General features: G+C 57.5%; 2 protein-coding genes across 6 annotated transcripts in view; one reads left to right on the top strand and one right to left on the bottom strand.

The window, feature by feature from the left end:
• Positions 1–16,830, top strand: part of ASB2 (ankyrin repeat and SOCS box containing 2) — a 38,436-nt gene extending 21,606 nt beyond the window's left edge. For 4 of the 5 annotated variants that reach the window (XM_045202032.2, XM_053928924.2, XM_024568223.4 and 1 more), the window contains 5 exons: positions 1,825–2,070; positions 5,015–5,186; positions 11,822–12,386; positions 13,437–13,590; positions 16,212–16,830. In XM_045202032.2, the coding sequence (XP_045057967.1) occupies positions 1,825–2,070; positions 5,015–5,186; positions 11,822–12,386; positions 13,437–13,590; positions 16,212–16,348 (1,274 nt within the window). In that variant the 3' untranslated portion in view covers positions 16,349–16,830. The remainder of the gene's footprint in view (positions 1–1,824; positions 2,071–5,014; positions 5,187–11,821; positions 12,387–13,436; positions 13,591–16,211) is intronic. The other variant, XM_045202033.3, reaches the window with a different exon arrangement.
• Positions 16,831–20,170: 3,340 nt separating this feature from the next.
• On the bottom strand, positions 20,171–22,265 carry FAM181A (family with sequence similarity 181 member A). The gene is made up of 2 exons (XM_024567355.3): positions 22,155–22,265; positions 20,171–21,421 (listed from the first exon to the last, which is right to left on the bottom strand). The coding sequence occupies exon 2, from the start codon at positions 21,334–21,336 to the stop codon at positions 20,458–20,460; it is 879 nt and encodes a 292-aa protein (XP_024423123.2). The 5' UTR covers positions 21,337–21,421; positions 22,155–22,265; the 3' UTR covers positions 20,171–20,457.
• Between the last annotated feature and the right edge of the window lie 2,175 nt (positions 22,266–24,440).

Raw genomic sequence — 24,440 nt, 5'->3', positions numbered from 1 at the left:
CAAGTCCTCCGTGGCTGAGAATGCTCAGTGAGGATTACTGAGGGCTCGTGGTGGAAAGGAATCGTCCACGCCTGGTTCTCCCCCAGTCCAGGGGACCCCGACTCACAGGCAGCAGTCACCTAAGGGCAGGACAGAGCACGGGCAGGGGCCCTGACATGGGGGAAGGGTGCCCACAGGAGGGTGTGCCTGAGCTGAGCCTGGACAAGCAGGGGAAGAGCATAAGCAAGGACAAAGAGGTATGAGAGAGAGTTTGTTCATCCGGGATGTTTGAGAAAACCAAAAACTCCTGGCTGAACCAACACATCATCCAAGGACATTGGGTACCCTAGCAAGTGCTCAGAGTCGAACCTGAATAGTCACAACAGCTGGCGTGTACTGGTGCTCACATATGCCAGCACTGTCCTTTCATTCACCCTCGTATCCATCCACGAAGGAGGTGGGCACTGCTAGCATGCCCACGTCACAGATGAGGGCCGAAGGCACAGAGACTGCGGAGAGGGACCCAGGAACACACCAGGGGCAGACCGGGGATATAAACTCAGGGAGCAGGGCACCAGCCCCGTGCTCTGAACTCCTACCCTACAAAGCATCGAATCCATGCCCCCACACTTAAACAATCGGCCGCGGGTCTTGCAAAAGGGACATGGCCTTTACACTTGGAAAGACTGCAGAAATCCCCAATTTCCCGTGGGTCTGGCATCCAGCACCGGGAGCACACCCTGGGTAGCTGGTGGCCAGGCCCACTGCAGACCTGTGGTGGAAGTGTCTCCTCCAGGACCCAAGGCCACCCAGCCACCAGAGCCACCATCGGGAGCCTCAGCTGTCCCAGAGAGAGCTCCCAGGATGCTGGGTGATTCACAGCTGAAGCCTGGGCCTTGGTCCTGCACAAGCGCTAACTGTGTGCTAAACACCATGCTAGAACCTTCCATGCCCTACCTCACTCGGTCCTCCCACAGCATCTTCCCGGGAAGGTTTTGTCATCTCTGCTTTACAGGCGAGGAAACCAAAGCTTGGAGATTCAGGGAGCTTCACCTGGGGTCTTGTTTGGAACACGACGCAGACAGCCCCCACTCCTCACCAGCCCCCTGGCTGACCCAGAGAAGCTTCCAGGGGTAGTGGATTTGGACAAATGCCCAGGCTCCCTGGTGATAACTCTGACCAGAGCCAAGAGTACATTCGGGGTCTAGAGAGAGAGGAGGCTCCGAAGGGAGGCTGGGCAGGTTGAGAGAGACCTGGACTGTCTGCAGAAGATAAAGTTCTCCCCAGATTAAGTGAGCAGCCTTTGAGGAGGGGTTTTGAGCAGGAATATGACGCTGTCCTCCTCCTCTTCTGCCTGTGGCAGAGGACTGAAGCAGGTGACGCTGGAAAGGGATATGAGTTCAGGGCATCCTGGAACATTCCAGGGGGACAGAGATTTTTCTAGACCCAACAACCTGGGTTTGAATCCCAGTTCTGCCACTTACTGTCTGTGTGACTCGGACAAGTCACTTAACCTCTCTGTGCTTCATTTTCCTCATCTGTGAGAAGAGATAATGACACAACATGTTTTAAGGATGGTTGGGAGAATTAAATTAGTTAATCATGTAAAGTGTTTAGAGCAGAGCGCCTGGCACACAACCGACACTATGCACATGTCAACAAATACCGTTGCTTATTAGTATTGCTGTCACTTTTAGCTGTCAGTCCTATGCAGGGACTGAATCGGTGGATATTTCCTGAATGAACGGCTGATGAGTGAATGAGTGAATGGACAAACGAACGGAGACTTGGCTGGCCAGGTCCTGCCCGGGGCCCTGCTGACCGTCTTGCTTCTCCCTGGCACAGCCTGCGAGCGCAAGAACGTGGAGGCGGTGAAGATTCTGGTGCAATACAAGGCAGACACCAACCATCGCTGCAACCGAGGCTGGACGGCTCTGCATGAGTCTGTTGCTCGCAACGACCTGGAGGTCATGGAGATCCTGGTGGGTGGAGGTGCCAAGGTGGAATCCAAGAATACCTACGGCATCACCCCCTTTTTCGTGGCCGCCCAGAGTGGGCAGATGGAGGCACTGAGATTCCTCGCCAAGCACGGTGAGTGCCAAGGGTCCTGGCTCATGGAGTCCCCGAGGGGTACATCTGGGAAGGACCTCAGAGGTCAGCTCTCAGGGAAGGCAAGTTTAGGTGTCCTCTCGTGGACACACTGTGACTGAGTAGCTCCCTGGAGCGGTGAGGAGGACTCTGGGGCTGTGTCTAGGCTCAGCGGGAAACACCTGAGATCCACGGGTGCTGCCTGAAATTGGGCACAAACTTGGGGGTGGGGAGTGGAACACCTGCCGCACATTTGGAATCACTAATCTAGCCCAACATCCTTGTTTTACAAATGAGGTATCTGAGGCCCAGAAAGGGAGAGTGAGTTCTCTATAGTCACACAGCAAATTAGTGGTAGAACCAGCCAGACTCTTGGTCTCCTGACACCCCAACCACTTTTCTTTCCACCGTGTCCTCCTTCAGGGCCAGCAGGAACCTCAGACAACGTCTAGGTCACTTTCTCACTTAATCGTTGATGAAACCAAGGACCAGCATGGGAAAGTGATTTGTTCCAAGACACACAGCAAATTAGTGGCAGAGCTGGGATTTGAACTCAGGTCTTTCTACTCTTTGCCTGTAAAAAAATTTGTATTCACTTAATGGAGGAAATAAAACAATACTGCCTTATGGTGTCCCAGGAGCAGAAGCCCCTGAGACAATGGCAGACATTCTTTGGGGTAAAGAACGTTATATCCCAATCTCCCCCAAGAACACCTTTGATTTCTTTTCTCCCTCTCTGGGAGGGGACCCTCTCTTTCTAGCAACAGAGGGGCCAGAGGTAAGGCAGACCCAAGGACAGAGCTGGAATAATTTGCTGAAGACCTACTATGTGCCAGACACTATGCTGCAGACGAACACAGACGAGGCCAGTGTGGTTTCTCCATAGCCATGTGGGATAGGTATTGTCCACATCCCTTCAGGTCAACAAGGAGACTTGGGCTCAGAGGTTAAATGATCGGCCACAGTCAGAGCCTGGGTTCTGACCACATCCATCTGACCCCAAACTGCTTGTTCTTTGTGCTCCGCCGCCACCCAGCCCCCGAGAATGGCCTCTGTGGGACTTTGTTCACTAAGTGTCCATGTAGCATAGGCCTGAGCAGTCAGGAGAATAGGCCCAAGACACTTCCTTACAGCCAGGCATGGAGCTGGATGGACCAGCTCGAGAACAAAGGGGCACAGGCAGGGTCCTGTGAGCCCAGGCAAGGTGCCTGGGCAAAGGGCAGGGTGCTCGATGGGCAGGGACCGGGCTAACTCCGCACGTCTGCTGGGCTCTCCTGCCGGCACTCGGGGTCCAGGTCTGCTCCCTTTGTGGGCTGAATCCACTTTCAAACCCAAATATTCTTCCTGTGTGAGCAGTCAGCTGTGCTAGCGGGCTCCAGGCTTCCAGGGAGCCTGGCTGCGAGAGCTCCTGTGGTCAGTCAGAGCCGATTCTCCTTCGGGGAGGGGGTTTGGTGAGGGGTGGCGGCTGGACCTGTCCCTGTGCCCAGACCCCTGGGTCCTCCAGTACTGTCCTGTGCTGAGCACCTCCTCTGTGCCCGGCACTGTGCGGGACATCGGTGCAGTCTGTTTGGGCTGCTCTAACGGAACGCCGCAGGCTGGCTGGCTCATAGACCACGGGAGCTTGTTCCTCATGGTTCAAGAGGCTGGAAGTCCAAGGTCAAGGTGCTGGCAGGTTTGGTGTCTGGTGAGGGCCCACTACATAGACAACTGTCTTCTCACTGTGTCTTCACATGTTGGAAAAGAAAGAGACCCTCTGTTGCCCCTTTTATTAGGATGCAAATCCCACTCATGGGGACTCCAGCCTCTTGCCGAATCAACTCCCAAAGGTCTCAGCTCCTGACATTGCCGCAGTGAGGGTTAGGTTTCAGCACATGCATTTGGCGGGGGGAGGGGCCGCATCCTGTCTGTAGCAGATACTTACTTAGCTCTTGCAGTTACCCCACATAGTGGGTATTATTGTTCCTGGTCAACAGGCGAGAAAACAGGGTTCCTACAGGCCGCTCATGGCTACGGGGGTTGTAAGCCAGGAAACAGGAGCTTCAGCTGGTCCTTGTCAGTCCCAAAAGTCTGTGCCCATTCCACTAGACCAGAATCAGTCATCAGAAATCAAAAATGACCAGAATGCCTGAGATATGCAGAGTGCCCGGAGAGCGAGGAGCCGTGACTAAGACACGCTTTCGACAGCAGCCTTTCCTGACCTTCCACGGCTGTCCCAGCCCTGCTTCCTGCCCGAGCAAGGAGGGACCGGCGAGCCGTCGGGGGCAGCCAGCGCAGGCCAGTTCTCTGCCTCACTGCCAGGAGACAGAGGAGGTGTGGGATACGACGTCCCCAGGCCTGGCTGCCATGCCCGCCCGCCTAGTGCAGGGTTGTGTCCAAAGGAGACAGACAGGAAGTCAGCCCTCTCTTATTTCTGGGAATGGGCAGCAGGGCTCTGTACTCTCAGAGCTGTGAGGGCCTTCCGCGCAGCAGGGCCTGGGTCCTTCCACCTGGACTGAGGGTCAGGAATGCGGCCTCCGCCATCGGACTGCCTCCCGCAGCCTGTGCTGCCAGACTGCCCGGATTCAAGTTCTGGCCCTTCGCTTGTGAGCTGGGTGGCCAGGGGCAAGTTGTGCAGGTTCCGTGTGCTTCGTGACGCAGAGGCAGGAGGAGTGCTGGTCCCACGGGCTTACGTCGTGGACTCAATGAGACAACACGTGTAAAGCACAGTGCCCAGCATGTAGTAAGTGCGCAGCAAGTGCCAGCACTGTTGTGGCAGCTTTGCCCCACCCAGAGGCCTCTGCCCAGGCTGGCAGGCCCTGGGGTCTCGGTGTCATGGAAGGGAGCTTGGGTTCCTCCGGGTGGGCCCCTCCTTTCTAAGGATCCAGGGTGTCACGGTGGTTAGCACAGCCCAGCACGAGTATTTCATCAGGGACAGGAACCCCCCTGATCACCTCCTCTTCTTGTCCAGGCGCGGACATCAACACGCAGGCCAGCGACAGCGCGTCGGCCCTCTACGAGGCCTGCAAGAACGTGCACGAGTCGGTGGTGGAGTTCCTGCTGTCACAGGGCGCCGACGCCAACAAGGCCAACAAGGACGGCATGCTGCCTCTGCACATCGCCTCCAGGAAGGGCAACTACAGGTCAGCCCAGGCCCAGCCACCACCGCCCCACCCACCCTGGGAGGCCCCGAATGTCCCACCCACAGGCAGGCTCGGGTCAGAGAGGAGGGCACTTGTGGTGGAAATGAGGAAAAGCACTCAGCCGTTAGCAAGCTAGAGCCAATGCCTGTAGTGACGAGGACAATATAACCAAGCAAATGCGTGGCACTTACCACCACCTTCCATTATTAACTGATTGGATCATTTTGATAGCTCCACTTTTAACGATTTTTTTAACAAATCTACTGAGGTAGACATGTTATCTCCATTTTTCAAATGAGGAAGGTCAAACACAGAGAGGTCGAGGGACATGCTCAGTCACACAGCTTGCGGATGGCAGGAACTCATTTACTCCCCGTTCTGCAGGAGTTCCCCTCAAGGCGCCAGATATGAGTCCGGACTAGTGGGTATTTCTGGTGGGGATGCAAAGGTAACCTCTCAGGCAATTAGCAAGCATGCAGGCATGCCTACAACAATACAAACAGCACCGGGGATAATGGCTAGCCTTTACTGAGCACTTACTAAGTGTGGGTCCTCTGAGCCAGATGGGAGACGGGAGCGGTCTGGTGGGAGGGAAGATGCACATGTATGTGCACACGCAAATTCATGACATTACGAGAGAGCATTCCACACGTTGGAAGCAGAGGTAGAGCTTGTCCGTAGCAGCTTATATGAGCTGGTTGTTCACACTGACAGCCTGAAGTTGGCTGTGATGGGAGAATTTACACCACAGAAATTGGTGCAGCGCCCCCCCCCCCCCGCCCCCCTGCCAACTGCCCGCCACTTGTTAAACATCCACCAGCACCATCACTGTCCAGAGGGGTCAGGGAGGACTCACTCAGGGGAGCTCCGGCTGCCCGTCAAGGATGCACAGGGCCCAGGAATTTCCACTTGACCAGTGTTCCCCAGACTTTGACCATTCACAGGCTTCCCCCTGATTTGAGACAGCTATAGTCTCATTGCTTAGTAGTTTCCTTTAAAGACTTCTTTAAAAACCTAGAATGAATTTGTTTTCAAAAGGAAACATTTGTCACACTATTAAATTGTTAAAGTTATCAATTTATAATTAATAAAAACCTCTTCACCTAAAATCCCATCTTGTGTACCCCAAGGGGCACACTTCGGGAGGCACAGCCCTGTACTCGGGAAGAGAGGGACACAGGTGGCTGCGTGGTGGGGTGCTGTCAGCTGTCTTTGCTAAGGCAGAGGGTACTGGGGGTGAAAGCAGCATCCCAGAGAGTGCAGGGGAGACACAAGGAGCCCCCAGCCCTGCTCTGCAGGCCGGCTGCACAAGTGGCCAAGCAAAGATGCCCCTCTGCACCCCACGCTGATGCATGCACAGAGGAAACCCCGCCTTCTTTGGATCGCATAGCAGGCTGCAAGGCAGACAGATCTGGCCTGGAGTTCCCGCTGAGGCCATGAGGCGTGTTGCTTAACCTTTCTGAGCCTCAGCGACCCCTTCTGTGAAATGGGAAGTAGTCACACCTGGGGTAGCAGGGGTTGTCGTGGGGGCTGGTGAGATGGCTGCATGCAGATATGAAGGAGAACTCAGCACCCAGCAGAGCGCCCACCAGAGAGGAGGGGCTCAGAGGGTCTGCATTCAGCCTCTCTTACACAGGGAGAGAACACTCCATCCTTTTCCAGTGAAGCCAGGGAAAACGCAAGTCAGGCAGTGTTGATGGGCAAGATGGCATCTTTTTCTTCAGTTCTAGAAAGACCCAGCATCAGTCAACACATATGGTCTGTCTTGAGCCTGACCCCAGAGAGTGAAAGAGAGGGAAGGGGCTGGCCCTTGGAAACCTCTTGGCTCCCTGTCTCCCCACACTTGCCTATCCAGCACCGTCACTCCGGGTGATGTCTCAAGTGACATATCCCAGAAGCACTGAACCAGCATCTCCAGGGAAGAAGGCAACCAACCTCTATCTTTGAAAAAAACCCCTGAGCCAACCAGATACAGCCCACTCATGCTTTCAGGGGAGCCACTGATTAATCCAATCTCTGATTTTGCAGAGGAGGAAACTGAGGCCAGAGAGAAGTGGCTTGCCAGAGAGCTGGGCATGTCACTTGGCACCCTTCAGTCACACCCAGATGCCTGGCTCTAGCAGTGGGGTAGGGGGGTGGGGGACAGTTTGAAGGAGCACTGGGTGCACCTAAGGATGAGGGAGCAAGGCTTGTCCTCGCTGGAGCCACCTCTGGGACTGGTCTGGGTTCCCCCAGAGTCTCCTGTGTGGGTCCACGCTGACTCCCAGAGCTATTTCCCTGCTTATTCTTCACCCTCCATCCCCAGGCCACTTTTTGAGGCCTGCCCAGCAAAGGGTTCCAGTTGGGTTCCCAGCAGCTTCTGCCACTGGGCAAGGCCCACGGCCAGGAGAGCCTGTCACCCGGTCTCTGGCATGTGGCATTACCAGCCCGCTCCACGCCAGCCTTCCACAGGCTGCTCCGGGAATTGATGGGACATTCCATAGCCTGGAAAGCGGTGCCCGGCATCTGGTCTCCGCATTCCCCAGTTGGTGCTGTCTCTTCAGCACACTTAACTAGAGCGCGTGACATTCAGGTGCGGCTAAGAAAGGAGCTCCCGAGACACCAAAGTCTCATTTTTGCCTTTTTTAATTTCCAGTTTGGCAAAGGCACCTGGAGAAACTAAAGCTTAAAACCAAAGATAGACTTATTAAGAAACTGTGTTAGACAAAGACAGATGCCCCAAGATTCCTCTGAATGTAGAATATCATCAAGACCAGCAGTTCTCATTCCTGGCTACACATGGAAACCCCTGGGCGTCTCTGAAATCCCAGCTGCTTGGGCCTCGTGCGCCCACAGAGGCTCCAGTACAAGCAGCTGGGGCTGCAGCGGCCCTAAAAGGCGCCCACATAATTCATACCAGTTGGGAGAGAAACCGTATCTTAGAGTCCATTTCTCAGCTGATGCATAACACAGACGTGAATGCTGGACCTCACTTGCGACTTGCTTGTTCTTACATATTCTTTCTCTTTTACTTCTAATTTATTCTATCCTTGCAAGCCACTTACAACTCTTTCTGGAAAAAGGCAGAACAGAGAACATTTAACACACTAAATTAAAATGCAGTTGTAAAGCACATTCACAAGCAAGTCAGTGTCCTCATTAGTTAAAAGGTACACTGAGGCTGGGAGCCTGGGCACAGGCCGCTTTTCCCACCCCGGCCCCCTTAGGAAGCTGGTTGGCCGCCCGTGTCTTCTGGGGGAAACGAGGAGGGTGTGCGTCAGGGTGTGGTACGTGGATCACCTGCACAGCCTCCCAGGCCCCAGACAGCAGGGCCCAGGCCTCTGCATTTTTAGCGGTGTCCTGAGTGATTCTGAGTCACCCTGCGGTGCGAACAGGCAGTTTGAATTGTCAGCGAGCTCCACTCTAAGTACCTGCCCCTCCTCCTTCACAGAGGACCCGCCCCCTGCTCCGGCTCCTGGCTTCTCCCAGAGAAGCTGCAGGCCCCTGTGCGGGAGTCCCTGTGTGCCCTTGGGAGCACCCTCGGGCAGATGCTCCCCCGGTAGGGGGGCTTTGCTGGCTCCGGAATGAGCATCACATGGACTCAGAGAAGAGATAATCCTCCCCCAACAAACATACACACTCACACACTCACACACACAGTGTGGCTCAGTGGTATTGGCAGCGGAGCCATGTGTGGGCGGCCGGTTCCCTTGTGAAAGTCTAGCTCACAGTCAGATTTACACTGAACGGTGACAAAGGTCACACCACTGTGACCCGGTCACACAGAATGCCTCCACATCTGGAGGAGCAGGGCAGTGTGCTACATTCACCCTGGCAGCCAAGAGACCAGCGGCCTCCATTTACTGAGTGCCTACTATGTGCAGCTCAGCTTAACCTGTCAGATATCATTTTTATCCTCAAAAGCAGCCTCGGTGAAAGTATCATTAAATTGCGTTTTGCAACCTGGGCAGGACCGTCCCACTTTGCTGGGTTGTTGTGAAGAGTAGATGAGATAAAGTGCTTAGCTCATAGGGTCTGTTCCAAGATTAAAAGCAGTAAATGTGTAAGGCACTTGGATGGTACCTGGAACACAGCAAACGCTCAGAGATACTATGGTGATGATCGCTTAGCGGGGGAAGGTACTCACAACAACAGGCAGGGGCTCCATAAAGGGTAGCTACCATCCTCACCCTCATCCTCATTATTATCACATTAGCCCTCTGTTGTAGATATAACTCACAGAGGTTCAGTGACATGGGCGGCCCATCACTGAGGAGCAGAGCCGGTGGGGTTACCCGGGGCCACTGCCCCAGGTTGGCCCCCCACATGCTAAAGACGATCTGCTTGGGCTCAAAGCTCTCTGCTCTGTCCCCTGCTGCTTGTCTGGGATTCAGGCCAGACGGGTAGCATGGCCAGGCAGCAGCCTTGGGGAGACAAGAATCCTGGTGGGACTCAGGGCCTGGAGCAAAGAAAGTGGGGTTCAGTTACTGGTGGGTCCCAAGAATGAGGCAAGGGCCTAATTATCCGGATTGGGGCCCAAGGCCACCTGCTGAGCTGCTGCTCAGGGCCTCCTTGAAACAGCCCTGAGCTGGGTCTGCTCTGGCCTCAGGGCCCGGGCTTGTAGGCACGCCGCCGCCCCCGCCCCCACGAGCTGGGGAAAGGAGGAGGAGCAGGCAACTGAGCCTCTTAGACACTGAGGGCTCTATCAGGTAATGGGCCCCTAGTTCCACTTCATAAAGTGCACTTCGAGCAACAAGCACTCTGGTCCCAGGTCCTGCCCGCAGGAGACATGGGAAGGCCCCAGCCTGTCCTCCAGCCCGCGGGATGGGCCAGGGGAGGGAGGTGATGGTGTGGATGCATATGTGTAGGGCCACCAGCATGGTCACTCCTGGTGTCAGGGGCATCATGGAAAGGCCTGGCCCTGGGCATGCTGGAATCTACATTCTGGCCTGGCTCTGCCATCCACCTCCTCTCCAACCTCACTCTCATACCCATCCCACACCCGGGCCTCAGCGCCGCCCTCTGTGAAATGGATGGCTGGACACACTGACCTCCAGACCCCATCCAGCATTGCACAGTTACGTTCGGATTGGCGACGTCCTGCAGGAGCGCGCAACCGTGAGACGATGTGGCCGCATCACTAAGAAGGTGCTTCTGGGAGCCTAGGCTGTGTCTAGTCATGTTCCCACATTTCTGCCACACACACCCCCCCCCTTCAGCAGAGGGGTGTCGGAGACCAGCGGTGACCTGACAGAGATACCAGCCCCGTCTGGCTGGCGGCCCCGGGCAGACCCTCTCACTGTTTTTTCCCCCTGAGCTTGGGCAGGTTACGGCTGTTAGCGAGCGTTTGTTGCCAATGGCCTCCGTCCAGGGTGAGCCCCCAGCCCTGCCTTTGACCAGCACCTCTACAGAGCAAGGTCAGGCCTCCTGTGCCTGCACAAATAGAAATTAGTAGGCAATTAGCCCCCCTGTGTGTGAATTTCCTTTTGAGGTTTTAGATGCAGATTTTAGGCAAACACAGCATTACTAACAATACTAACATTTTCCACTGAGATCCTAGCAGGAGGTCGCTGGCATCAGATTTCCAGGAAGCAGGGAAGTCAGTGTGCCAGGAGGCAGAGGGGTGTGGGAACAGGCCTGGTGGCACCAGCTGGCCACGGCCACAGCCACCTCCTTGGAGACAACATGGAGCCATGAGGTCACCTGTCATCAGGGATTAGGTGGATTAGGGTATGGAATCGTGACAGGAGCTTGTTCCTGCAGGTGGCCGGGGCCCAGGGGAAGACAGCAAAGACAAGGGATCAAGAGTCCTGGGGTCAAGCCCCCAGAACTGCTTAAAAATCTTTGATCAGTCACTTCATTTCCCTGAGCCACGTCAGTTAGAAGAGGGCCACTCACCTCCTCTGGCTACCCCACAGGGCTGCGGGGAAGGTACAGGGGGGCAGGCCAGTTGAGGCATCGTGAAGAAAGCAAAGCCCCGTGACATACCTGCTGCCACCCTGACTGCTATGCAAGACGTAAGGGGGTGGTTGAGCGTGGCCCTCCCTCTGGGGGGAATCAGACTACCTGGGTGCAAATCCTGGCTCCCAGGACACTTACTGACTGTGTGCCCTTGGGCAAGTCACATACCCTCTCTGGGCTTCTGTTTCCTCATCTCGAAGGGAGGATAGTACTGGTACCCACCTCGTAGGCATAACAGATTAATGCAGGTTGCGTGCTGAGAGCAGTGCCTGCTTGAGCAGGAGAGAGCAGAGCCAGGGATCCGCAGCCTCGGCAGGGGCCGACCAGCCCACAGCCAGGGCCGACAACCTGGGAGAGGCTCTAGGCAGGCTTCAGCATAAGAGGCACTGAGACTTACAGGACAGGGGAGGTGACTTCATGGTCACCCAGCCCCACTGCTTCCTGACTATAAGACTGAAGCTTTCTGAGCCTCAGTTTCCTTACCGGTGAAGTAGGGATAGCGGCAGACCCACTCTCCGCAGGTGGTAACTGTGATGAATGGCCGGCTCCTCAGCGCCCCCTGCCGGTGGGCCCGTGCCTCCGTATACTGTAGCTGTGAGTGGTCGAGCCTGGCCCCTCAGCACCCCCTGCTGGAGGGGCTTGGCCCCGTTGTGCCGGCCGCTCGGTGACTGGTGCCTGCCCGCCCCACCTTGCAGGATCGTGCAGATGCTGTTGCCGGTGACCAGCCGCACGCGCGTGCGTCGGAGCGGCATCAGCCCGCTGCACCTGGCAGCCGAGCGCAACAACGATGAGGTGCTGGAGGTGCTGCTGGATGCGCGCTTCGACGTGAACGCGCCGCTGGCTCCCGAGCGCGCGCGCCTCTACGAGGACCGTCGCAGCTCCGTGCTCTACTTTGCAGTGGTCAACAACAACGCATACGCCACCGAACTGCTGCTGCTGGCCGGCGCCGACCCCAATCGCGACCTCATCAGTCCCCTGCTCGTGGCCATCCGCCACGGCTCCCTGCGCATCATGCAGCTGCTGCTGGACCACGGCGCCAACATCGACGCCTACATCGCCACACACCCCACCTCCTTCCCCGCTACCATCATGTTCGCCATGAAATATCTGACGCTGCTCAAGTTCCTCATGGACCTCGGCTGCAATGGCGAGCCCTGCTTCTCATGCCCGTATGGCAACGGCCCGCACCCTCCCGCCCCACCACCCTCCAGCAGGTTCAGCGACGCGCCTGCGGGAGACAAGGCACCCAGTGTGGTCCAGGTAGGGGGTGTGGGCGCCTAGGGAGTTTGGCCAGGGCCAGCGCGCTTCGGAGGCGGTGTGGACTATGTGGGCTGATCTTCTGAGGCAAGGTGTTTCATATGCCTTGGAGGCAGTGTGGTCTAGTAGTTGATGCGCTTTGGAGGGTGTGTAGACTAGTCAGTCGTTGGCACTTTGGTGGCAGCGGAGCCTGGTGGTTAGCATGCATTAAGAGGTAGCAGAACTTAGTGGTTCATACGAACAGTGAAATCCTTTTTTTTTTGGTTCTCTGTCTTGGAGATTTTAAGGAAGGAACAGTGGAGCAGGGTACCAGTAGGGAACTCTGCAAACGTGGGGAGTTTATCACTCCCAGCAAACCTGTGTCTGGGATGGAAGGCTGAATGACCAGGATTGGGATGCGGGTGAGAGCAGGCTGGTCTAAGGTGAGATGCAGAAAGTCAGAGCCCCTGTCGATGGTGATGACCGCAGAAGTCAGAACCTGCCTCAGCTGGTGTGGCTCAGTGGATTGAGCTCCCGCCTGCCAACAGAGAGGTCTCCCGCGCAGGGCTGGGTTGTGGGCCAGGTCCCCAGTTAGGGGCGTGCGAGAAGCAACCAACTGATGTATCTCTCCCTCTCTTGCTGCCTCCTCTCCCTTCTCTAAAAATAAATACAAAATTCTTAAAAAATAAAAAGTCAGAACCTAAAATGACAAGGAAGTTAGAAATACCCTTCACTCGGAGATAATTATAATGCTAATGGCCATCAATTTGGGGCCCTACTATGTGCAAAGCTTATGTTCATATTACCTTAATTCTCATATGTACCCATTTCCTAGACAAGGAAGTTGAGGTTGGAGAGGCGATGCGACTGGCCCGTGTTGCCCACCTCCCACTTTGGCAGCAGAGGCCTGTGTGGATAAGAGGAGGGACCAGTTCCCAGCCCAGCTGTTCCTGGCGCCTGCCCTTGCCCATAGCCCCCTGCCCTCAGCAGCCTTAGGTTGCCACCTGTGGGATGAGCTTGTGGAGGCAGTGCCCTTGGTCCCAGGTGCCCCAGCGGGTGTGTGCTCTCTTTCAGTTCTGCGAGGTCCTGTCTACCCCCGAGGTGAGCCGCTGGGCGGGGCCCATCATCGACATCCTTCTGGACTACGTGGGCAACGTGCAGCTCTGCTCGAGGCTGAAGGAGCACATTGACAGCTTCGAGGACTGGGCCATCATCAAGGAGAAGGCAGGTAGGGGCTGTCGCTGATGCTGGCCGTCTCCCTGCCTGGTCCAGGCCCGGCCCTCGGGCTTGGGACATGTGACTGTTAGTGACAGTTGATGAGCGCCTGTTCCGTGCTAGGCTCTGTGCTGTGTGTCACATACAGTGTCTCTGTGACTCTTTGTTTTGTAAATGAGGAGACTGACCTGCAGAGAGACCATGTCACCTGGGCCAAGGTCTCACCACTAGTTAGTGGCAGAACGGGGACTCAAACCCAGGTTCGACCAACCCAAGTCCCTCCACTAAGTCTTTCCAGGATATTTTAAAGAATTTCAGCTCCCTAAGGTACAGAGGTACAGAGGTACTCGTCATTAATTCATTCTGGAACTCGTGACAAGTGCCGAAACCTATGAGTACTGAATGCGGTGAGTGATGAAGCATTTTATTATCTTGTGGGGCGGTGTCGTGACTCATACGAGTTCCAGCAAGTGCAATGAGTCCCGAGCAAGCGCCAAGTGCTAAAACATTTTTTTCTTGTCAAAATGCGACAAGTACAGGGTTTGGCAAGTTTTGAAACTGACGAGTGCAGAGGTATGACTGTATCCTGGGAGTTTGGAATGAGTGGCCCACTGTGGGCCACTGAGAGGCAGCACAGTGAGGTCTTGGAAAGAATCAGGACCTAGAGCGCCTCACGCAGCAAAGTGCATACGAAGCACACAGGTGTCTTGTTAGAAATGCAGGTGCTGAGCCAGAGGGTCCAGGTAGGGCCTGAGGGTCTGCACTTCCGCATGCCCCCTCCCCCCCCAGTGGTGCCACTGCTGCTGGTCCCCAGGCCACCCCTGGAGCACCTCTGGTCTAGGAGGCAGGCCCCTGAGCTCCGGAGCCAGGAGCTTGCTAGGTGACCATAGGCCTCAGCACCCCCATCTGAACAGAGGAGCCTGAGGTACCTGCAGTGGGGGAAGGGCGGGGGATGCTGGCACTGGGAGTATGGTGATGGTCCAGCTGCTGTGTGTGGTGTCGATGGGGCAGCCTGGCTAAGCCAGTTTGAGAATCCCTCTGAAGCATCCTAGAGCTCACCTGGGCAGGTGAAGCATCAGAAACAGTGGAACTGGGTGCTGCCACTGACCTGGAATCAAGCATCTGCCCAGAGGTGTTCTAGCCGCCCTGGGCTGTCTCTGGCTCAGAGGGGCAGAGACTGACCCACAGCGAGCCGTTACCCTGCCACTACTGTGGTCTGTCACTCAGTGCCTGTCCAGCTACCCCGCGCGTTCCAGTGCCCTGACTATGATCTGCCACGTTCCTCCTTGGTCCCCACACCCCTTTGAACTAAACCTACTGCAGGAGTTTGCATTCATACAAACGCCTGGGAATCAATTGATCTGAGACCCTAGGTGAAGTTCCTGGGCCGGCGACAGGGGAGGGAGGCGTTGACTTGAACTCAGCTCTGGGTGCTCAGTAAACCTGGAGCTCATGAATAATCGGTTATGGGCACCATGATCCTCCACAGCCACTAGAGGGCGGAGCAGCCCACGCTTGGATGTCAGCCTTGCCCATCACTGTCCCCTCCTCCTGTCCTCCCTAGAGAAGGCTAATCCCTTACAACTAGGCCAGGTCCCAGGAAAAAATGAGCAGAACTAAACATTTAGTAACAAGTAGAACAAATTGTTCTTAACCAGCACCTATTTTGGTTACCTGGAAGCCCACCTTCCATCTGCAAAACACTCCACGTGCTTTGTCATCCAGTTTTGTGATGTTGGCATCATTATTCGTGGAGGAAGGGCAGACAGAGGCTCTGAGAGGTAGCATGATGAGCTCAGAGTCTTCTAAGGTATCCGGGCCACCAGCTCGGCCCCAGTGGCCCTTTGCCTTCTTCCCCTCAAGTTCTGTCTCTGCTCAGCTGAGGAAGGGGCCGCACTTCCCAGGGGGCAGGCTCTGTCCCACGTGAGGCAGACAGGCAGCGCAAGTGTCAGAAATGCAGGGATGGCACATCATCGCCTAGTGAGGGTGGCAGCACCACAGCTGCCTGGCCTCCCCCCGCACTCTCTCTGGATCCCAGCCTTCCCTGGGCGGCCCTGGCCTCCTTGGCCCAGCCCTGCCATTTCCCCTGCCTGTAGTGCCCCTGTCTCCCTTCTCCTGGCAACTTCCTGCCCACCTGTCAGGACCCCACTCAGATTGCAGTGTCTGGTGTGGAACCTTCGGAAAAGGCCCTGGGCTGGCACCTCTGGGTCTTAGACCTGAACACAGAGCCAGGCACAGTGAAGGGGTTGACCCGTGTTTGTTGAATGAAGAAATGAATGACATTCTCTGATTCAGCAAACACCTTCCCTGTGCCAGACCCTGTGCCCAGGTCTGAAATCAATGACCTCATTATTAGTTGCAGCAGTCCCTGTCCTTACCTCACCCCTCCCACCCCCCACCAGCTGAGGCAACTCTAATGTAGAGGCGGCATCCCCGTTGGGATTCTGGGACCTGCTGGGAGCTGCCCCGTCCCCGAGCCCCGCCCTGGCCTCTCTGCCCCACCCACAACCCAGACCTGACTGCCTGCCTGTCACTGAGGGCTGCATTGAGGTCAGCCTGTGTAGGTAGAGGAAGGAGCAAACCCTTCGCAGATTGTGAATGACAAACCAGCATCTCTCTCTTTCCTTTATTCAGAGCCCCCGAGACCTCTGGCTCACCTTTGCCGACTGCAAGTTCGAAAGGCCATTGGGAAATACCGTATAAAACTCCTGGACATGTTGCCCCTCCCAGGCAGGCTGATCAGATACCTGAAGTACGAGAACACCCAGTAACCCTGGCACATGGAGGAGTGTTCCTCAGACTGTTTCACTGAGTCTCAGGATGGGGGTGTCCCCAAATCCAAGGGGACCTGGTGACGGATGAGGCTGTGGGTTGCTCCCACTGAGCTGGGGCTGTGACCACGACCTCACCAGGTCTCGGGGCCAGAGCTGTGCCCAAAGCAGGGAACGGACTGTGTCAAGTGGGAAGAAAACCATGTATAAATTCCAATGGATGAGTAGATCCCAGACCTGCTGTGCCATCAGGAACGGCAGGGACCTTCATTCCTGGGGTGGGAGAGGCTGGCAGGGCAGAACACGGGGCTGGCTGCAGTGGGGGCATTCACAGGGGTGAGCCTGCCTTTCCTGGACAGCCTCACTGTAGAGCTGGCCCTGCCCCCTGCTCTGTGAAACTCTCCACTTGACTTCTGATGGGGGGTGGGGAGACCCTCGGTCCCAGAGGGCTTCTTTGAGTACAATAAACGTTGCACAGGTGCCTCCTTGCCCAGTTCAGTCCCTCCCATCAGGCCCTCCAGGGCCTGGGTCCTCAGCGCTGCTCATGGAAGGAGGAAGGAGTGGGGGTGGGGCAGGGGCTGGGGACAGGGCACACAGACCCCTGAATGCGTCACCTTGGTTTGGGCTTCTGAAAGACCCCAGAGAGTGTGTACTTCATCTACCAGAAGAGACCCACAGCCCAAGGAGAGGGACAGCTTCTTGCGCTGCGGCCAGAGCCATCGAGGGTGGTTTTCTGTCCTTGATCAATCACCAGGGAAGCAGGAGCTTCATCACAAGCAGGGTCTCTGCCCACAGGCCTCCCGACGGCTGTCCCCAGCGAACATGTTCCCTGGCACTCTGCATCCCGCTCAATCCCGTTCTGGGACGAAAGTTGAGATACTAAGGAGTAAACGCCGTTCATGTGCCGGCCGCTATGAGCCCAGGTGCTGGAGCGATGGTCATCATCAGCCCTTTCAAAGTCGCCAACTTGAGAGGCATGAAGCCCTGTTGCCTTCATTGTCTCCTTCAGGCCCCTCGTGGCTCTGTGGGGTGAGCCAGGCTGGAGCTGCCGGCCCCCCTTCGATGGAGCAGGTGAGAAAGCACCTCCTTGTCAGAGTCCCCTGTGCTGAGGCCAACACGCCAGTTTCCATGGAAGTTGCAGTGACTCACCAAGTGTGATTGAAGCCGTGGGAGGGGACACCGCAGCAGGCCACCCCAATGAGAGCCTGTGCGGGCGGCCCCAGGATCTGGAAGAGTCTTAAGCCAGGTCAAACGGCGTTTCTGGCCCTTGGGAAGTGAGCGGCTGGGCAGGGGTGGGAGCTCTGGGTCTGGGCTCAGCTCCGCCTTTGGCTGTTTCCTGTGGGGCCTTGGGCTGGTCGTCTGTGGCCCCTGACGGCCTTGTTGGCTCCTGCTCTGGCTTTCCATAGAGCCGGGAGGTCCCAGTGTCTGTCTGAAGAGGAAGAGCCTTCCAAGCAACACTCCAAAGCCACAGGCCAGAGCAGAATCAGCAGAGCCTTGCCCACTCACTCGTGGTACAGATGGGAAAACAGGCCCAGAGAGGGAGGGCACTTGCCCAGGCACACACAGCAGTCCCTGGGGTTCCAGCCTGTGGTGGTCACGGTCCCACATGGCCTTGCGTTGGTGGCCCTGAAGAAATCCTGATGGAAACCTGCGTCCTCCCAGACTGAGGATGTTCAACCCGAAGGGGCCGGGCCAGGGCAGTCAGTGACCAGACAGAGCAGCAAGGTGTTCAGGTGCACTGGGTGTGGCTGGGTGTCAGGTAAACACTTAATCCATGGGATGTTTCAGGCCACCGTAGGGCCTGGAGGGTCCTACGGGCTGAGGCCCCAGGCACCCCAGGGCGGCCTGAGTGAGATGCCCCCTGGAGGCGGTGGGGTTGAGGAGGCGGTGGGAGAGGTGGGGAAGGAGGGCTCAGCCACTGCCCATGGACGCCATGCACTTACAGGAGGTGGGACCCCTGGGCCTGGGAGGCGCGGAAGCTGCATTTGGGTTCTTGGACTATTCATGTGTGCCCATGTCAGTTGGTCACAGCCACTGGTCAGGCCTTTCCCCCAAAGTGCTTTCCCCAGCTGTGACCTTCTCAGGTCCCCGCCCCCACCTCCCACAACCCAGCAGCTAAAGGGTGAATGCCTGGCCTCGGGCCTGCTCCCAAGGGTCCTTCTGATTGGTTGGTGTCCAGGCTGTGCAGTTGGCACATCTTTTGACCACCACTTGTAGATTCTACACCCATCACCCTCTGCGGAGGCCCCCACACCACCCCCAGACTCTCCTAGCCCCAGGGGGGATTTCAGCCCAGAGATGTCACTGTGGCATCACCAAACGCTTCAAATCCCGATCGTGGTTCCACCCCGTGAGCAGGAGCTCATCGGGCCTGGTGCCAGGACTCTAGGCTGTGCATAGGAGGTGAGTTCCGGACTTCACCCTGAACCAGCTCGATGCCCTTTTTGCTCAGGGGAGCATCGGCACCAAAGCCTTCCTAGATGAGCGTTTTCCCCAGGTTGCTCCCTCATGGAGACTTGTGGTGGCAGGTGCCACGTCGTAGTAAAGGTTTCTGCTTGCAGACAAAGGCCCCCGGCGTCTGAATTAACACACCCACAGCTTCCCCCTGGGAAAGGCTGAGGAGAGCCGGACTGTGGGGACCCAGGCGCAGTGGGTCCCGAGAAATCACCCGAGAAATCACCCACCCGAGAAATCACACCCCTTCAGGAGAGGGGACCTTGGTAGGCACAGGTCCTCATCACCCGGGCAGCAGTCCTCAGAGAGCCAGGCACTCACATCATCCCACAGCAACCCATGAAGCAGGCTTATGTTTAATCGCATTTTCCCCATGGGGACATTTCAGCACAGAGAGGTCGAGTAACTTGTCCGAGGTCACACAGCCTAGTAGGTGGCAGAGCCTGGACTAGCGTTTTTAACACTGCTATGCTGTGTGGGTCTGGGGGGGGGGGGGCCTTTGTGATGGTGTGCAGCGGGAGAGGGCATGTGCACACACCTGTCCCTCGTCCTTCCCTGCTCTCTAGGACTGGAGCGGCCTGAGGCGGGGTCCTGGCCAAGGACCCCCTATCCCGTATGCCAGATAATCACTCAGATCACCTCTGCCCTTGCCACACAGCCTCTGTGGCTCTGAAGTCCCAGAATGTCCGACAGGAGCCACTTCCCAGTGGGCACACCGCCCATCCTTGTGGCTGGGGCCCCCGGGGGAAGCTGGAGTAGAAGCAGGCAGGGTGGGAACGTCCCGCAGCACTCACTAACCCCAGAGCCTTATGTTGGGAAGGATTCTGAGGCCTAATCAAGGGCGGGCACCACACAGGGGACCAGTGTCACCCCCCCTCATGTGGCAGGTGGCCCAAGTAGGCCCCTAAAGGAAAGGTCCAGCCCTGCATCCCACAGCAGAGCCAGGACCACTGCTCCTCCTCCCCTGGTGCCAGCCTCCCCGTTCTCCAGAGCAGTCCGACCCTCTGAGGATCCCAGCCCCCCCTAGCCTCTGTCCCCTGCCACGGAGAACCAGAGCGCCCTTCCCTAGTGGCCAGACCAGCACCCTTTCCCAGAGTTCGCACAGGCCCTCGGGCCACTCCCCGCGCCCTCCCCCACCACCACTAATCACTTCCACGAGCGGTCCTCCCTCCAGGTGTGGGCAGCACTTCCTGGGTCTGCGGGCCCTTCGGCGTCATGACACCCAAGATGTGGAAACTGCAAAAGGAACGTCTTTATTCTTTTAACCTTAATATGTACAAAGAACAACAAGAACAGAACTGAGACTGGCTTACACGGGGGGTGGCAGATGAACAGATGAGTAACCTGGGCTTCTGCTGTGGCCGGCAGACCCCCGCAAAGCCCACCACCCACCAGAGGTCTGCGCAGTGCCGGCGCAGTGATCTGCCGGGCCCTGGCCTGGTTGGAGAGCGGCCAGCAAGCCCAGCCCCACCGCTCCCAAGGAGGCTGCCTGAGAGGCCGGCGCCCCAGGCCTGCCTTCCCCGGCTCGCACACACATAAAGGGAAGGTTCTCAAGAGGCCACGCCACTGCCCAGCCCACTCCTCTCAAGCAGAGCTCCCGGGGCCCCCAGCGCTCCTGCAAGGCCAGAGGGGGGGCCAAGGGCCTCCCGGCCCAGCTAGAGGTAGCCAAAAACGTTGAAGATGGGTGGGGGCATGGCCGGCTTGGTGGGGATCGGCTTCAGAACCACGGGTCTGTATACCTTCTGCCCCGGGCCATCCACATCTTTGCAGAAATGGGCCAGCTCCCCGGGGGAAGTTGGGCTTTTCCTCCACAGGCCTAGGCTGGGGATGGGGCCCTGCGGCAAGGCCCCTGGAGGGCCAGGGTAGACGGGCTGTCCATGGTACTGGAAGGGGCAGCAGCTCCAGGCATTGACACGGCCTACCAGGGAGACTCCAGGCATCTTGGGTGGCTCTTTTTCACCCGGTGGCCTTGGGGACATGGGCACCAGGGCCATCTCAGGCCCTAAGAGCTCCAAACCCTTGCAATGTTTCTTACCCTCATAGGGAAGTCCCTCTCTGGGGCCCAGGACCCCCTCCAGCCCCATGGGGTAGCTGTGGGTGGGCCGCGGCTCTTCCCAGAAGGAAGCGGGCAGCTGTCTTTTCCTCATGGGCACCTGGCCAGGCCTGGTGGCTTCTGTATTCTGCCCCTGTAGGGTCTGCTCCTTAGAGAGACACTCTACCCCATAAGGGTTCCCCAGAGCCTTCTCCTTGCAGTCCCCACCACCGGCAGGACTGGCGTCAGGGCCAGAATTGAGGGGCAGCCTCCCAGGCCGGTCCTCAGGCCCCCTTTTCAGGTGAGGCTCGGGCCCGCGGCCGGGGAGGCCCCGCGGAAGCCGGGAATACTTCTGGGAGAAGTGTTTGAGCTGCTTCTGCAGGTACTTGCGGTGGTCCACTGAGCGGCGGCAGGGTGCGGACTTGTCCAGGGCCGCCTTGATGTCGCTGGACGCCAGGTTCACGAAGTTCAGCAGCATCTTCACGTCACTGTCGGATGCCATCACCAGGGGGCCACTTCACGGGGCTTTCCATGAAGAGAGTGTTCTGCTAGCAGGTGGCAGCTCCGGGGAAGGGCACAGAGCTGACCTGGGGGACACAGAGGCCATTGGAGTCTCTTTGAGCAGCCAAGTCAGCCCTCCCCAAAGGCCACAAGGCTGCAACAGTAGCCCCAGTCCCAGCACCCCTCAGCTGTGGACAGAGTCCTGGGCAGAGGGACACCCATGTAAGCTGCGAAGCACTTCCTGAGCAGCTGCGACGGAACAGGCTCGAACACAGTCTTCTGGAGTCTGTTGCCCTCCACTTGCAGCTGAGGCTCAGAGAGGTCAGGTGACTTGCCCAAGGTGACCCAGCTACAAGTGGCATTGCTGGGGCTGGAGCACAAGTCCCCTTGCTCCCAGCCCACTGTGTCTCCCACACAGTGCGCTGCCAATGTGTTCAACCTGCCAGCAGAGTTTTTCTTTTCTGAGCAGAGGTGACTGCTTCACTTTCAAGCAAAGCCAAGCCCCATCTCTCCCTGGTGGTGCCCTCCTCCTCCCACCCCCGCCCCCAGCCCCGCTAGCATCAGCCCCCCTCCTCGGTCGCCACGCTCCACCCCCAGCTCTCACGCAGGACAGGCAGGACCCCTGTCTGGCACTCAAGCCCAGGCCTGCCTGGCGGGCTGAGCTCAGGCTGTGGCAGCGGGAACTCCCCCGCAGAAGCATCTGCCGCAATTTCATGCCTCCTGGGCCACCTCCCACAGCCCCTCGCCCCTCCCCCTGGCCTCTGCCTGCCCCATTCCCCCAGCCCCGACAGAGCCCAGCCTTCCGGCCTCCACACTGACCGAGGGTGCGGGCCTGGGCCCCGCCAACGTGGCCCCACTGGTTCCCGCCGCAGACCTGGGCCAGGCCCGTGCGGCTGCAAGCTCCAAGTGTCAGGCTGGAAGCAGTTGTGCCGCCCTCGAGTGGGCTGAATGGAGGACAAGTCCCCAGAGCTGGGGGGCCCCTCAGGCCAATCAGGAGCGCCTCTCCAGATACAAAGCATCCCAATCAGGCGGCAGCGCCCCGTTCCCACATTCTTTGCCATCACAAATTGTCACCATGGGGACCATCACAAAAAAGACAGCTCCCAAATGCAATCATTTCCCGGTAAATTTCTACCCTTCAGCTCCACTCTCCCCCTCGGCCTCCATGCCCTCCTCCCCTTGACCTCAGTTCCCTGGTTTCTCGAGGGGGCAGCGTGTGTGCGCGTGTGTGAGTGTGTGTGCATGTGTGTGTTTAAAAAGTCCAGGATGGAGGAGGGGCTGGGCCCAGAAGAGATGGGCTTGCCATCCTCCCCCAGGGCCCCGGGCCTGCAGCTGCCATGCTCCAGTGCAGACAGACAATCGGACGGTAAGCCGTTGTCCTTGAGTGTTGAGTGGCTCTCTCCTCTCCCCTCTCTCTTCTCCCCACCCCGCTCCCTGAGGCATGGGCCGTGGCAGGCCTGCGAGGGCCAGCAGCACACTGACATGGGCAAAGGTAGCCGGGAAGGACCCGCTAACGAGGGGCTGGGATATCCATGGGAAGGCGGCCGGAGCTCTCAGGAATCTTGTCTTTATGTTTGCTTCCTCAATTGAGCTGCACAAAGCCTGAATTGCCCATTCAGCGCGGCCGGACAAAAGGTTGGCGTTGCACGGTCCCCTTGCATTTGTAGTCAAACAGTTAGGGACTTAAATCGAGTCGTCATGATGGAGAAAGAGGTGGACAAAGCCCATAGAATTGCCATCAGCAAACATTTTCCTGTGTCATATTAGCCAGTCTCCATGGCTCCCCCTGGCCTGGGGACAATGGCACAAGTTTGCACACTTGGCTACTGTCACCGTGCCAACGCCGGCGGGGCCGCAAGCAGGGCCGCTCTGAGCAAGCAAGGGAGCCCAGAGCGGGCCGCGGGCCCTGCCCACCAGCTGGCCAGAGGGAAGGTGAGGCGGGCGGAGGGAGGCTGCAGGGAGAATGCGGATGGTCGAGGCCTCCATGCCAGCCAGCCTGGTGGGTCCCCTGCGGCCCCTGACTGTCCCCTGTTTCTCTCCTTTCTCTTCCTTGTCTTCTCTTTCCTCTGCTACATCCTCCTCCTGTCCCCTGGTTGGATGAATGGCTAGTGGTCTACACATCACCCCACACCTTTGCACCACCACTTAAAATGCCAGGTACTCCTCTCTGAAGTCCTCCCTCCCAGACTCAGAGCACTGACAGGATGGGGCCAAACTTTACCCAGGAGTTCTGGCCCCACCCCCTCCCGCTGGCCAATAGACAGCTGCTCCAAGGCCCCTCCCCCTCTGGCCTGAGGGTCCTCACAGGCAAAATGAAGGGTTTGGCAGAGATAGCTCATAGTGGGTGGTGGGGTGGGGGTGGTATTCTCCACACCCCCTTCTCCTGCTGTGGGGATTGGGGAAGTGTGGACTGAGATGGGGGTGACCTTGGACTGGAGCATTCTGGGTCACTGGCCATCATATGGCCTAGAGACTGGCAGCAGCCTTTGCATGGATGAAATCAGCCCCTGAATTTGGGGGGTTACTTGTTTCTGTGGCATAACTCAGCCCACCCTGACTGGGACAGGCAGGAAACATTCTTTCTGCTCCAAACTGCGTAGCACACCCAGCTGGAGAAAACGCCCAAGGTCACCGGGTTAGGCTCCCATCCCAGCTCCTGCTGCCTCCTGAGTGGGGGCCAGGGCGCACCAGCTGGCATAGATGCCAATTCCCCCATAACCCGGCGCCAGGCTGCTCAGCCTCCTTCTCCATCCTCTGCTGGGAGACCAGCTGCAAACCATCCCAACCCCATTCCCACACTGGCCTCCTTCACGTCCTGTGTCTGCTCCGTGTCTGGTCCCTCTCCTAGGGCATTGAGATCCCCTTGTGCCGCTCTGTGTGGTCTCAGCTTTCCTGAGATTCTATGGCACCTGCAGTCACTTCCGCCCATCCTTCCAGACATTGCCCACCGGTGACATTGTCCCCCTGCTTCTCAGCCCATAGTGACACCCGCAACAGGTGACATTGGTGAGCTCTGTGGGAGTCAAGTCTGCATCTTAAAAAACCTTCCCCTATCTCTTAACATGCGCTGTTCTTCCCTCGTGTTCTTCCCACTTCTTGAGGAAA

Source organism: Desmodus rotundus, chromosome 7 (assembly GCF_022682495.2).
Source record: "Desmodus rotundus isolate HL8 chromosome 7, HLdesRot8A.1, whole genome shotgun sequence".
Taxonomy (NCBI): Eukaryota; Metazoa; Chordata; class Mammalia; order Chiroptera; family Phyllostomidae; genus Desmodus; species Desmodus rotundus.
Note: the sequence above shows the minus strand (reverse complement) of the source record. Positions and strands in the feature narration are given on the sequence as shown.

Coding starts and splice junctions, on each gene's coding strand:
- FAM181A (XM_024567355.3), bottom strand. CDS start 21,336: ATGGCATCCGACAGTGACGTGAAGATGCTGCTGAACTTCGTGAACCTG.